General features: G+C 41.2%; 1 protein-coding gene across 4 annotated transcripts in view; it reads left to right on the top strand.

Moving 5' to 3' along the window:
• Window positions 1-14,972, top strand: part of LOC143037634 (glutamate-gated chloride channel-like) — a 58,581-nt gene that overhangs the window by 21,378 nt on the left and 22,231 nt on the right. For all 4 annotated transcript variants that reach the window (XM_076206174.1, XM_076206172.1, XM_076206173.1 and 1 more), the window contains 5 exons: window positions 365-429; window positions 3,171-3,240; window positions 6,315-6,468; window positions 11,872-11,954; window positions 14,273-14,407. In XM_076206174.1, the coding sequence (XP_076062289.1) occupies window positions 365-429; window positions 3,171-3,240; window positions 6,315-6,468; window positions 11,872-11,954; window positions 14,273-14,407 (507 nt within the window). The remainder of the gene's footprint in view (window positions 1-364; window positions 430-3,170; window positions 3,241-6,314; window positions 6,469-11,871; window positions 11,955-14,272; window positions 14,408-14,972) is intronic.

Genomic DNA, 14,972 nt, shown 5'->3' with positions numbered 1-14,972 from the left:
TGCATACACACATGCATACACACACACACACACAAATAAATATATGGAAATAAACTCTCCTACTGGGATTCGAACCCTCGCCTGAGCGGCTTGCTTTTTATATGACGAAGACCGTACCGTCACGCCACGGTCTTCGTCTTAAAAAAAGCAAGCCGCACAGGCGAGGGTTCGAATCTCAGTAGGAGAGTTTATTTTCAAATGTCATGATGACACAAAAACAAATATATACATATATATATATATATATATATATATATATATATATGTATATATATATATGTCTATATATATATATATATATATATATATATATATATATATGTACACACACATATAAAATGTGTATATTCTCTTTGTTCCTCAGGTCCTGCCTTCGTCAGGATCAACCTGATGATTCGAAACGTCCAGACCATCTCAGACGTCAAAATGGTGAGTATTATTCCTCTTTTTTTCCTCTCTCTTTCCAAAAGTAAAGAGAGCAGGACCTTCTTAAACTCCATTTTCTCCCAAGAGGTTCCTTTCTCTTTCCAAGTCTCCAAAAGTAAAAAGAGAGCAGGGCTCTCTAAAACTTCCCTTTCTCCCATTGGGGGAGATAAGAGGGGATGGGGGGATAGGGAGATGGGGGGACTCCGCTGAATAGAGTCGCATGGCACCGGAAGTGGATGTGACGCCATGTTTGATGGATGCCTTCTTCTTCTACTCAAGAGTGAAGAACCTTTTCCTACCCTTTCCCACCTCCACTTCCCCTTCCCCCTCCCCTTACCCCCTACTCTCCCCTCTCCCCTCCCTTTTCCCGTCCCCTACTCTCCCCTCTCCCCCCCCTTTTCCCGTCCCGTCCCCTCCTCTTCCCCCTCCCCTACCCTTTCCCTTCCTCCCTCCCCTTCCCCCTCCCCTACCCTTTCCCTTCCTCCCTCCCCTTCCCCCTCCCCTACCCTTTCCCTTCCTCCCTCCTCTCCCCTTCTCCTTCCTCCTCCCCTTACCCCCTATTCTCCCCTCCCTTTTCCCGTCCCCTCCCTTTCCCCCTCCCCTACCCTTTCCCTTTCTCCCTTCTCTCCCCTCCTCCCTCCTCTCCCCTTCTCCTTCCCCTCCCCTTACCCCCATACTCTCCCCTTCCCTTACCCCCTACTCTCCCCTCTCCCCTCCCCTTACCCCCTATCCTCCCCTCTCCCCCCTCTCTCCCCTTCCCTTTCTTCCATATTCTGTTATCTTATCTATCTCCAACCACATTTAGATTTCTCTCCACGTTACTATTACAAAGGATTACAAAGGATTACTAAGGCGGAGCATGCCGACAGTAGACCTTTTGGTCCATAACTAGGTCGGATGCGAAAATATATATATAATAATGATAAATAGGTAAATCTAAATAATATAAAATAAAATTAATAAAATAAATATAATAATATAATAATAAATAAAATAGATAAATGCATAGGTATAGTTAAATAATAAACAAACAGGTAAATAGTAAATAATAATAAATTGGCACATAAATAATAATAAATGAAAATCAAGCAAATAATAAACAAACACAAATAATACGTTTTCTTTACATTCTTATCTTCCCGTTTTTTATTTCCATTGAAATGTCTCTTCGTCTTCCCATTTCTCCTTTTCTTCCATGTTTTCTTTGTTCCTTTCCCTCGTTCCGTTTTCTTTCCAGTCCAGGGTTTCCGTTGGTTTCACTCAAAATTTCTTGTCTTCCCGTTTTCTTTTTTCTTTTCGTGTATTTTCGTTTTCTTTTAGAGCTTCGGTCAATTTTCTTTCATTCTTTTTCCAGAAAGTTCAGATTATACATACACACACACACACACATATATATATATATATATATATATATATATATATATATATATAAAAAAATATATATATATATATATTCAAGATTATTTCAGACAAATGAGAATATAAGAATATAAGAATTGTGATCCGTCTGTAATGCTGTAGTCCTCTGAAGACCAAGTTGGTCGCAACGTTAGGGCAATAAACTCTATTCCTAACACATCTTCGTTTGCCCTTCCCCACTCACATTCTCTCTCATATATATATATATATATATATATATATATATATATATATATATATATATATATATATATATATATATACATACATTTAGATAAAGGGAGGTTTGAACTCGTAGGTAGAAATGACTACACGGATGATAGTGGTGGTGATGGTGGTGATAGTTGTAGTGGTGATAGTAGCGGTGATGATAGTATTGGTGGTGGTGGTGGTGAAGGTGGTGATAGTGATCTCATATTTCACTTTCTTCCCATCTTCTTTCTGAGATGTTTTCAATCGCATAGAAAACGGCCTCCGGGAGGGATGATTACTTGATTTGGCAGAATCTCTCGTGTTAATGAGAATTAACTCTAGTTAGTCTTAATCTAGTTAAGTTTTCGATTACTAAAACTCTCCTTCACATTAGTTAATCCAGAAATCTAGTTAAGGATTAATCTCACCCGCGATGAAGATTAGACGAAGAGATAAGGAATGGAAGCCCCTACTTACATCAGCGGTTTAAACCGCGCGGCTGTGTGAACACTTCCATTGACTTTCATTGTAATTAAACCGCTGCGGTTCAAACCTCTAGTATGAAAAGAAACTTAATGGCGATCTCGAAGGAAGGACGTCAGAAAAGATAATCTCCCCTTTTTAAAAGAGCAACTAGTTTGAAATTATCATAACAGATAAATTAATCTTATTCCTAAATGTATTCATATGACTGTATCGTGATAATGTATTCTCTTCTTCCACACAATACAATATCCAGATCATAATAATAAAGAAGTATTATTCATAAATGTATGTTGTATTCTTCCCCACCCCCATACAAGGAATACAGGAATACAGTATTCAAATTAATGCAAAAGAAAATGATATTCGTAGATGTATTATATATTCTGACGATGTATTCTCTTTTCTCCCCATATAGGAATACAGTATTCAATTCAGTATAAGTGAAATTTATATTCGTGGATGTATTCTGTATTCTGATGATATATTCCCTACTCCCAGTTCAGTATAAGTAAAAATAATATTCGTGGATGTGTTCTGTATTCTGATAATGTATTCTCTATTCCCAGTTCAGTATAAGTAAAAATGATATTCGTGGATGTATTTTGTATTCTGACGATGTATTCTCTTTTCCCCTCTCCTCCATACAGGAATACAGTATTCAAATCACTTTCCGTGAGCAGTGGCAGGATGGACGACTAAAATTCGACGATATGGGAGGTGAGAATCCTATTCACTTGAGGGGGGAAGGGGGGAAAGGGGATAAGGAGGAGGGGAAAGGGGAAAGGGTGACAGAGGGAAGGGTGAAAGGGGGGAAGGAGGGGGGAAAGGGGAGAAGGTGAAAGGGTGAAAGGAGGGGAAGGGTGAAAGGGGGGAAGGGTGAAAGGGGGGAAGGAGGGGAAAGGGGAAAGGGTGAAAGGAGGGGAAGGGTGAAAGGAGGGGAAGGGTGAAAGGGGGCAGGGTGAAAGGGGGGAAGGAGGGGAAAGGTGAAAGGGGGGAAGGAGAAGGGGAAAGGGGGTAGGGGAAAGGGAGGGCGGGAGGGCGGGAGGGGGAAAGGGAGGGAAGAAGGTGGGAAGGGGGACGAGGACAAGGGGGAGGGGAGAAGGGAGAAAGGGTGAAGTGAGAAAGGGGGAAGGGGGACGGGGGAAAAGGGAGGGGGGAAGGGGACTGGGGTAAGGGGGACTGGGGGAGGGGGGAGGGGGGAAGGTAAAAATCGTGAATAAAATCACCTGACGGCAGGTGGAATACATACGAAGTTTGTAAATCATAGTGGATGGACTCATCAAAGCTAGGAATGCGGTGTATGTATGTAGGTATGTACGTGTGCACGTACATATGCATGTATGTACTGTATGTACGTACGGGTATGTATGTTCTACGTTTTGTATGTATCTGTGTTATGCATGTAATATGCAATTGTGCGTATGTATGTTGGTTGGTAGGTATGGATTTAGTCTCATATATATGTATATATATATATATATATATATATATATATATATATATAATATATATAATGTATGTACTTAAGCACGTATACATGTGTGTATATAGTGTGTATGCATACGTTATATATCATACATTGTACATATATTATATATTACATATGATATAATATATATCATATATTATATAGTGTGTGTGCGCAATATGTACAGCACACCTATCTATTTCGTGCTAATAGAAATGCAGCCGACATTTGCATGAGGATTAATTTATGTCACTTTGCCTCGTAACATTTACACACACACTGACGGACCTATTTCCACCTAAAGGGCTCATTATTCGGCGTTTTGCCCCAACAACATTTCGCTCCAACAATCATCTCCATTTTCTGATGAATCCCCCGGCAACTGGATCGCCCGAAACGAGTTTGAATAAAAGAAAATTTAAACTCGTTTAAGGTGGAAATGACTACGCGGATCGTAATGGTGATAGTGATGGCGATGAGAATGGTGATAGTAGTTGTGGTGAAGGTGGTAGTGATATTGGTTGTGATAGTGTAGTGTTAGATTACTACACAATGGTGAAGTTACACGTCAGTGAGAGAAAGGAATTATTAAAACTCCAATTCCCTCGGGACTGTTTATTGAAATTATAATTCGAATTATAACTGAATAAATTCACTGTCTTGATCGTGGAACAATAAGAAGGATATATATAACATTTTATATCACCACGAATACATTTGCTTACTAATTATAATTTAAACTTTATGGAATAAAACTACTAATATTAATAGATATTTACACATAGATATGAAAAACGTAACTGTATTAATAATGTTATATTTCCATAACGCAAATTTTAGCGGGGTGACAATATTAATAAAGAAAAATGACTTATGGTGCGCGAATTCTACAGAGAACGAATCTTCAAGGCAGGACTTTGCTACAATAGTAGTGGAGGTGGTGATAAGGGTGGTGGTGATAGTGGAGTGGTAATACTGGAGTGATTATAGTAGTTGTGCTGATAGTGACGGTGGTGATAGTGGTGGTGGAAGTGATTGAAGTAAAATGAAGTTGATAAGTGATAGTAGTGGTGATAGTGGTGGTGGTGGTGGTGATAGTGGTGGTAGTGATACTGGTGATGCTGAAAGTGGTGTTGATAGTGATGTTGGTGATAGTAGTGGTGGAAATTATTGAGGTAAAATGAAGTTGATAATGGTGGAAGTGATTGAGGTAAAATGAAGTTGATAGTGATAGTAGTGGTGATAGTGGTGGTGGTGATACTGGTGGTTGTGATAGTGGTGGTGGTGATAGTGGTGGTGGCGATAGTGGTGGTGATAATGATTGTGGGGAAAATAGTTGTGGTGGTGATGATAGTAGGGGCGGTGATAGTAACGGTATGACGGTGGTGGTGGAAATGATAGTGGTAAAAATGGTATAAGTGGTTGTATTGATAGTGGTAGTGGTAGCATTGTTGGTAAAAAGAAATTGAGAAAGTCTAGAAATCTAATTATTCTATCTTTCTAGTTGGAAACGAATAGATAATAGAGAGGAAATAGAAATCGTGGTTGAAATAAATTGGCGTACAGACGCTACATACAAAGATTTTTCTATACATTTTTTACACTTTTCTATATTTCATATTTCTATATTTCATATGAATTTCGAAATTCGAGGGAAGTGTGCAATGAAAACATGAAAATATAAAAAAGGAAGAACAAAGGAAGGGATGGGGGAAAATATGGATAAATGGGGAATTATATTGCCTTGTGTGTGCGAGTATGTGTGCGTGTGAGTGTGTGTGTGTTCACCTTGGTCTTTGGATAACGTGCTGGACTCGTGATCGACAGCTATTTCCCTCCCGGAAGAGAGCTCAGAGCTCGTATGACCGATCTATGGTTAATGCTGTGCCCTTACACGCACATACACACCCAACTCCCCGCCCACGAGAGTTGGAGTAACGACTCGAAGCGCAGCGATCCTAAATTATTTCAGCCCTGGGCAGGATTCGAACCCAGACCGCCGTAGTGACAGTCAGGGACTCTACCAACCGCGCCACCGAGTCGTGTGTGTGTGTGTGTGTGTGTGTGTGTGTGTGTGTGTGTGTGTGTGTGTGTGTGTGTGTGTGTGTGTGTGTGTGTGTGTGTGTGTGTGTGTGTGTGTGTGTGTGTGTGTGTGTTTGTATGTACATGTATGTACATGCATATTACATTATGTACATGTATATGTGTATGTACTGTGCATGTATATAGATATCTGTATGTTTATGTACACGCGCTGTACGTGTATTAAACATTCTATTCATTTATAGAAATCATTTTTTGTTCTCTGTTCTCTGTTCTTCAGGACGCATCCAGTACCTGACCATGACAGACACCGACATGATCTGGATGCCCGATTTGTTCTTCAAGAACGAGAAGGAAGGCCACTTTCACAAGATCGTCCTTCCCAACGTCTATGTACGGATCTTCCCGGACGGTGGCGTTCTCTACAGTATCAGGTCAGTCTGAGGTCAGGTTAGGTCACTATCAGGTCAGTATCATGTCACGTCAGTATCAGGACAATTTCATGTCAAGTCAGTCTGAAGTCAGGTTAGGTCAGTATCAGGTCACTTTCAGGTCAGCCTCAGGTCAGGTCAGTATCAGGTCAGTTTCAAGTAAGGTCAGGTCAGTGTTAGGTCTGTGTTGTTGTCAATACTGACGATATGGGGCAAATGATCACGCCAAAATCGACCTTATTGTCTCCTGAGATACGGTGTATGGCAAGCACCAGGAGTTTTAGGAGGGAGAGTTAATATTGACTTGTCTATTTATATCCTTGTGTACATTATCTGTGAGTGTGTGTGTGTGTGTGTGTGTGTGTGTGTGTGTGTGTGTGTGTGTGTGTGTGTGTGTGTGTGTGTGTGTGTGTGTGTGTGTGAGAGTGTGTGAGTGTGTTTGAGAGAGAGAGAGAGAGAGAGAGAGAGGGAGAGAGAGAGAGAGGGAGAGAGAGAAAGAGAGAGAAGAATAGTGAGGGAGAAGAAAAAGAGGTGAGCGTCAAAAGGTAGTAGTAAATAGAGAGAGAAAGAGAAAGAGAGAGAGAGAGAGAGAGAAGAAAAGTGAAGGAGAAGAAAAAGAGGAGTAAAGAGGTAGGAGTAAAGAGAGAGAGAGAGAAAGAAAGAGAGAAAGAGAGAGAGAGAGAGAGAGAGAGAGAGAAAGAGAGAGAGAGAGAGAGGAGGTAGTGGAGGGTGAGGGGGTGAAGAGGACGGGCGAGGGGGGGGGGTGAGATGAGTAAGAGCATCCTGGCTCCACCTCTTGTCCTGTTTGTGTCTCGCGGCGATATTTACGCTCAGATTTCTACTTTATTTGTCGAAGTATTTCTCTTTGTTTACGTTTGATTTCCCCAAGGAAGGCCAGGCCAGGGCCTTCATGTATGGGAGGGAGGGGGAGGAGGGGGGAGAGGGGGAGGGGGAGGGGGGAGAGGGGGGAACGTCATCCTTGAAGGGCTACCTGTGTCGTTCTCGGAAAGCCTCGAGGGTGATGTTATTCATCTTGAAGAAGAAGAAGAAGAGAAAGAAGAAGACGAAGAAGAAGAAGAAGAAGGAGGAGGAGGAGGAGGAGTAGGAGGAGAAGAAGAAGAAGAAGAAGAAGGAGGAGGTGGAGGAGGAGGAGAAGAAGAAGAAGAAGAAGAAGAAGAAGAAAAATAAGAGGAAAAAGAAGAAGAAGAAGAAGAAGAAGAAGAAGAGTTGAAGAAGAAGAAGAAGAGTTGAAGAGGAAGAAGAGTTGAAGAAGAAGAAAAAGAAGGAGAAGGAGGAGGAAATGGTGGAGGAGAAGAAGAAGAAGAAGAGTTGAAGAAGAAGAAGAAAAAGAAGAAGAAGAAGGAGGAGGTGGAGGAGGAGGAGGAGGAGGAGGAGAAGAAGAAGAAAAAGAAGGAGAAGGAGGAGGAAATGGTGGAGAAGAAGAAGAAGAAGAAGAAGAAGAAGAAGAAGAGTTGAAGAAGAAGAAGAAAAAGAAGAAGAAGAAGGAGGAGGTGGTGGAGGAGGAGGAGGAGGAGGAGGAGGAGGAGGAGGAGGAGGAGGAGGAGGAGGAGGAGGAGGAGGAGAAGAAGAAGAAGAAGAAGAAGAAGAAGAAGAAAAAGAAGAAGAAGCTGAAGCACACTTGAAGGAATATACATTTTAACGAGAGCGTATAGTTGGCTGTGGCGATGTAGGTACTGGTCCTTTCTCTTGAGCACAGAGATCTGGGTTCAATACATCAGCAGCTCTCTATGGCTGCTTCATGTCAAGGAAAAACGAAAACACGATCAAAAAAACATGGCGGCTCCTGCCGCAGGCAGTTGCTTTAACTGTACCCAAGTATAGCACAAACACTCCCATCAGATAAAATATTTTATCTTATTTCATTCTATTTCAGTTATTAAAATATCCTGACGCTAGGCAATTTTATTCATCTTTACAACACACACACACACACACACACACACACACACACACACACACACACACACACACACACCTCACACACTCTCTCTCTCTCCCTCTCTCTTTTTCTCTCTTTCCCTCTCTCTGTCTATCTACTTCACACACACACACACACACACACACACACACACACACACACACACACACACACACACACACACACACACACACACACACACACACACACACACACACACGCTCTCTCCCTCTTTCTTTCTTTCTCTCTTTCCCTCTCTCTGTCTATCTACTTCACACACACACACACACACACACACACACACACACACACACACACACACACACACACACACACACACACACACACACACACACACACACACACACGCACACACACGCGCGCGCGCGCTCTCTCCCTCTTTCTCTCTTTCTCTCTTTCCCTCTCTCTGTCTATCTACTTCACACACACACACACACACACACACACACACACACACACACACACACACACACACACACACACACACACACACACACACACACACACACACACACACACACACACACACACACACACACACACACACACCCAGCGTTGTTGATGCTGGCGAGAAATATATAAATGATGAGGCTTCGTGTAGCCTAAAGTAGACCACCCCACCTTCCCCATTCGGACCAACGAGCAGACCTCTTTTGTCTTATTAGTCCCCCCAGCCTCCCCCTCCCCCTCCTCTCCCTCCCCCTGCGACCCCCTCCCCTCCCTCCCCCCTCTCTCCCTCCACTCGCGAGTCCTCCACACACGATTCCTCCACTTGTTGGAAGCCCGCCTACCGTCATTAACAAGCTCCTCGTCTTTAGGTCACGCATCTACTCGTAACCCGCTGCTTCGAGGTCATGTCAGGTCGCACTGCGAGATGACATGATGACGTCATGTCGTCGTTATGTCGTTCTGGAAGCAAGGTTATTTGATGACGTCATGTACTTGTTGCGAGATTACTTGGTGACGTCATGTCGTACTTGTTGAGATTGTGATTACATCACGTTCATGGCTCGAGCTTACTTGATGACGTCAAATCGTTGCGAGTTTCACTGACGTCATATTATTGTAATAAAGAGCTTTTTTGATGAAGACATTTATCCTTTAATATCTTACTTGCCTAATCTAACCTAACCTAACCTAATCCTACTCTCGTGTCCTACTGAAGCCTCAAACCAATCTAACTGTACAACAATAATATATCCTAGCTTCCTAGATTGAATAATCCCTAGATCAAAGAATCCAATTAAATGATCCCTAGGTTTAACATATCCCTAAACTGAATATTCCCTAAATTAAATATTCCCTGGATTAAAAGTCCCTAGACTGAAAATTCCCTAGAACCAGGCAACTATGGTCATATAACACCAGTAGATTTGAACAAGTCTCTCTCTCTCTCTCTGTGTGTGTGTGTGTGTGTGTGTGTGTGTGTGTGTGTTATTGTGTGTGTGTGTGTGTGTGTGTGTGTGTGTGTGTGTGTTATTGTGTGTGTGTGTGTGTGTGTGTTATTGTGTGTGTGTGTGTGTGTGTGTGTGTGTGTGTGTGTGTGTGTGTGTGTGTGTTATTGTGTGTGTGTGTGTGTTTGTGTGTTGTGTGTCTGTGTGTGTGTGTGTGTGTGTGTGTGTGTGTGTGTGTGTGTGTGTGTGTGTGTGTGTGTGTGTGTGTGTGTGTGAGAGAGAGAGAGAGAGAGAGAGAGAGAGAGAGAGAGAGAGAGAGAGAGAGAGAGAGAGAGAGAGAGAGAGGATGGAGAAGGGCTCTGACCTTATGACATTTCAGAACGAAACACGAACAAACACCATCTATACCCTTTAGTAATAAGTATATTCAATAACTACCGAATAGTTGAATAATCAATATCGTACTAACACCTGTATATACTAACCACGTTGCAAATATTAGCTATTGGAAGATCCTAGGACCTAATTGGGGCGTTTTAAAGACTACAAATATCCTGATGAAGACAGATTGAGCGTGTAATGCTGTATTTCATCTATGTATACCTTTCAAATAATACTGAAATAAGTGAAGTTACGTAGTAAATATTCTTGTAATACCTGACCTCAAAATAAAGAAATACAAAAATAAAAACAAAATAAAAAATAAATAAAGTGTATATATATATATATATATATATATATATATATACACTATATAATTTATATATATATATATATATATATATATATATATATATATATATATATATATAGTGTGTATATACATATATAATTATCTATATAAAATTGAAATTCAATTATACAGGGATAGAATTGAGTATAAGAGCTCTTTACATCTGCTTTAATGGTAACTTGACTTTAAGTGTAATTCCGCTCCTATGGCAATTCGTTAAAATCAATTACGTTTATCAAAAAGAAAAATAAGTCTTTACAAACCTTTGAAAACAGAAACGTTGAATAATCGCATTTCATGGACATTTTGTGACGTACTACGTCTTGCTGCATTGCCTCTCACCCAGGCGGGTGGCGGGTGCCAGGGATGCCCCCATCGTCCACGAGGGGCTAATAGGAAAAGCAAATAGGTATGGGATGGGTGTACGGTGAGTGTATGTTATGAAGCGGCAACCCCTCTTACAAGGGGGAAAAAGTATTTTGGTATGTATTAAATATAGGACGGCGTATTCCTTGTTTATAATTAATTTCTTGCAACATTGCTTCTGACCCAGGGCAGTGGGCGAGATGCAGGGATGACCCATCATCCAGGAGGAGCCAAGATAAGAGGAAGGGAAGGGTGGTGAATGGGAGTGGAGTATGTGGAGATGGAATGGGTGGAAGTGGATCTTATGCCTTTGTTTTTTGGCTACCTCCCTTACAATGGGGAAAAAATCTTTGGTATATGTATGTATGTATGTATATATTTATGTATGTATGTGCGTATGTATATATGTATGTGCGTATGTATGTACTATGTATGTATATATGTATGTACGTATGTATGTATTATGTATATATGTATATATAAAGTTTCTGGTTTTTGTATCCAGAAAGCGTCTTATTCTGTCGGATTCCGTATATTTCCGTCAAACTGGTTTAGGTACATTTACTTTTATCAACAGCAAGTTTGGTCGGCTGTTGATAAATCGATTAATATCATATCGATATATCGTATGTGTACGTGGATGGGAAGAGAAAGTACTAACGTCGTAGTCCGAGTTTATTCCTGACCAGAAGGCTAACTAGTCAGATATAAACTCAGACTAAGACTCCTATGTTTCCTTTGAGAAAGCTTATCTGCAAAACGGGTCAGGAACAAACTCAGACTAAGACTCCTATGTTTATTTTGAGAAAGTTTACCTTCGAAAACTAGTCAGGAATAAACTCAGACTAAGACTACGGTGTCTCCTGCTTCCCATCCATATCAACCTACCAGAAGGTCTCAACACATAGACTAATGTTTTTTTTTTCCTTTTTTTTTTTTTTTTTTCCTTGCAGAATCTCTTTGGCGCTCTCGTGCCCGATGGACCTTAAGCTCTTCCCTCTGGACCGACAGCAGTGCCAGCTGCTCATGGCCAGCTGTGAGTAGCATCACCACCATCAGCAGATGATGATCTCTGTCTCTCTCTCTCTCTCTCTCTAATATGTATCAAGTTGTGATTAATGATGGGTAATTTCATTCAGCTATTAAGCTGACTTTGAACCACATACACATATATATTATATATATATATATATAATATATATATATATATCATATATATATATAATATATATATATATATAATATTATATATTTAATATATATATATATAATATTAATATATATATATACATGTATATATATATATATATATATATATATATATATATGTATATCCACGTAGCCAGCTAGTATATTCTCTTACAGACACAAGGTTGAAGGCTAACGATTAATTACTATTGATTATTTAATTGCGTGCAGATTAGATTTATATACTACATATATATATTATATATATATATGTATATATATATATATTATATATATATATATATTTATATATATATATATATATATATATATATATATATGCATGTGTGTTTATACGTGTAATATTCAGGAAATACACACAAATGTTTTGTTCCCACGGACAGTACAATAGCATGATTGCGTTCTTGACAAGCCGAGAAGGGGCCGTTAGTCGAAGTCTTACCCGACCTCCCATCCATCCATCCATCCACCAACCCATCCATCCATCCATCCCAATTCGCCTGTGGCCTCGAAAAGGTCATCTGACAATGGCGCTACAAAGTCGAATGCTCCCTACGACTCTTCTTCCTCTCTCCTCCTCTTCTCCCCTCCTCTTCTCCTTCCATCTCCCCTTTATTCGGATGGAAATTATCATCATTATTATTCTAATTTATTTATGTTTATTTTTCATTATTTATTTATCTATTCATTATTTCTATCCATTTATTTGTTTAGTCAATTTATTTCTTTGCTCATTTATTTATCATTATTATTTTTATATTTGTTTTTTATTTATTATTATTATTATTATTATCATTATTACTTTATTCATTTCTATTTATCTTTTTATCCGGTTCCTTTGGTCAAAAGACTAGATGACCTGATATAGGAATGTCAGACTCAAGGTGAATTGTTGTCATGGATTGTCCTTCACCAGCGCTTCTGTCCTTTGCGGTCTGTCAGGAGGATGGGTCGGGTAAGGATAGGAAAGGGAAACGGGATGGCTTGCCCATCCACCTCTGGCGAGGAGGAGGAAATGGATGATGGAGGGTGAAGTAACGGCTGGATGCGTCTGCCCTGCGAGTACCTAACATGCAGACAACAAGCGCCCAACACACGGTCACCATTCGACCAACATGCGGCAAACATGCGGTCAACAAGCGGCCAAGGTGCAGACAACATGCGGTCAACCTACGTCAAACATGCAGCCAATGTGCGGTCAACAAATGCCCAACATGCGGTCAATATGCGGCCAAGGGGCGGTCAACCTGCGGTCAACATGCGGCCAATCTGCGGTCAACTTGTGGCCAACATGCGGTCAACCTGCGGCCAAGGGGCGGTCAACATGCGGTCAACCTGCGGCCAAGGGGCGGTCAACATGCGGTCAATCTGCGGTCAATCTGCGGTGAACATGCGGTCAACCTGCAGCCAAGGGGCGGTCAACATGCGGTCAACATGCAGCCAAGGGGCAGTCAACATGCTGTTAACCTGCGGCAAACATGCAGCCAATGTGTGGTCAACATGCGGCCAACATGTGGCCAACATGTGGCCAACATGCGGCTAACGCTGTGGTCACACGCTCCTAAGAGGCTTCGGAAACCCGTTGGTATGTTTCCGACACACCAACGAACAAGCTCTCAGCTTGTCCTAAACATCAATGTCCCTCGCCCCTTTTTCTATATTCACACCGTACTCCTCCGTTTTCTATTCCCTCACTCATTCTCCTCCGTTTTCTATTCCCTCACTCATTCTCCATCCCTTTTTCTATATTCACACCACCCCTCTCCCCGTTTTCTGTGCCCTCTCTCATTCCTCATCCCGTTTTCTATGTCCTCGTTCATCCCTCTTCCCGTTTTTTATATTCACACCATCCCTTACCCCGTTTTCTATGACTTCGCTTAACCCCTCACTCCGTTTTCTTCCTGTTCTTCTAGATGGCTGGACTATGCCTTCACCACGTTTTCTATTCCCTCGCTCACCCCCATCATGTTTTCTACGCCCTCGCTTACCCTCATCACGTTTTCTACGCCATCGCTTACCCCCTCATCCCGTTTTCTATGCCCTCACTCACCCCCTCATCCCGTTTTCTACGCCCTCACTCACGCCTCTTCCCGTTTTCTATGACTTCGCTTAACCCCTCGCCCCGTTTTCTTCCTGTTCTTCCAGACGGCTGGACGACGGAGGACTTGGTGTTCTTGTGGAAGAGTGTGGACCCTGTGCAAGTGACCAAGAACCTCCACCTGCCACGCTTCACCCTCGAGCAGTTCATCACCGATTACTGCAACTCCAAGACCAATACAGGTAAGGTGATCCTCGAAGGGAGGGGGGGGGGAGTGGAGGGGGAGGGGAATTGAGGAAGAGGGGGTGAAAAGGAAGGGAAAGTTCGCTGGTGGGATGAATGGGGAGGGAGAGGGATGCATCTTGGGGGTTTGGGAGTTTTATACACACAGAGACACACTCGCATGTACACAAAAATACACACACACACACACACAAAGGATTACAAAGGATTACAAAGGCGGAGCATGCCGACAGGAGACCTTTTGATCCATATCTAGGTCGGATGCAAAAAAAAAAAAAAAATCATATTAATAATAAATTAAAACTATAATAATGTAAAAATAACAAATAAAATACATAAATAAATGCATAGGTATAGTTGAATAACAAACAAACAGGTAAATAGTAAATGATTATAAATTGACATATAAATAATAATAAATGAAAATCAGACAGACAAATTATAACAAAACAAAAACAAATAATATAACAAATTATAATCATTACAGCATCTTACTTAGGTATTTATCTAAATGATTCTTAAAGCTTCGAACTGAACTACATTGCACTACCTGTGCAGGAAGTT

This window comes from Oratosquilla oratoria, chromosome 22 (assembly GCF_046742065.1).
Source record: "Oratosquilla oratoria isolate Oo_2021 chromosome 22, ASM4674206v1, whole genome shotgun sequence".
Taxonomy (NCBI): Eukaryota; Metazoa; Arthropoda; class Malacostraca; order Stomatopoda; family Squillidae; genus Oratosquilla; species Oratosquilla oratoria.
Note: the sequence above shows the minus strand (reverse complement) of the source record. Positions and strands in the feature narration are given on the sequence as shown.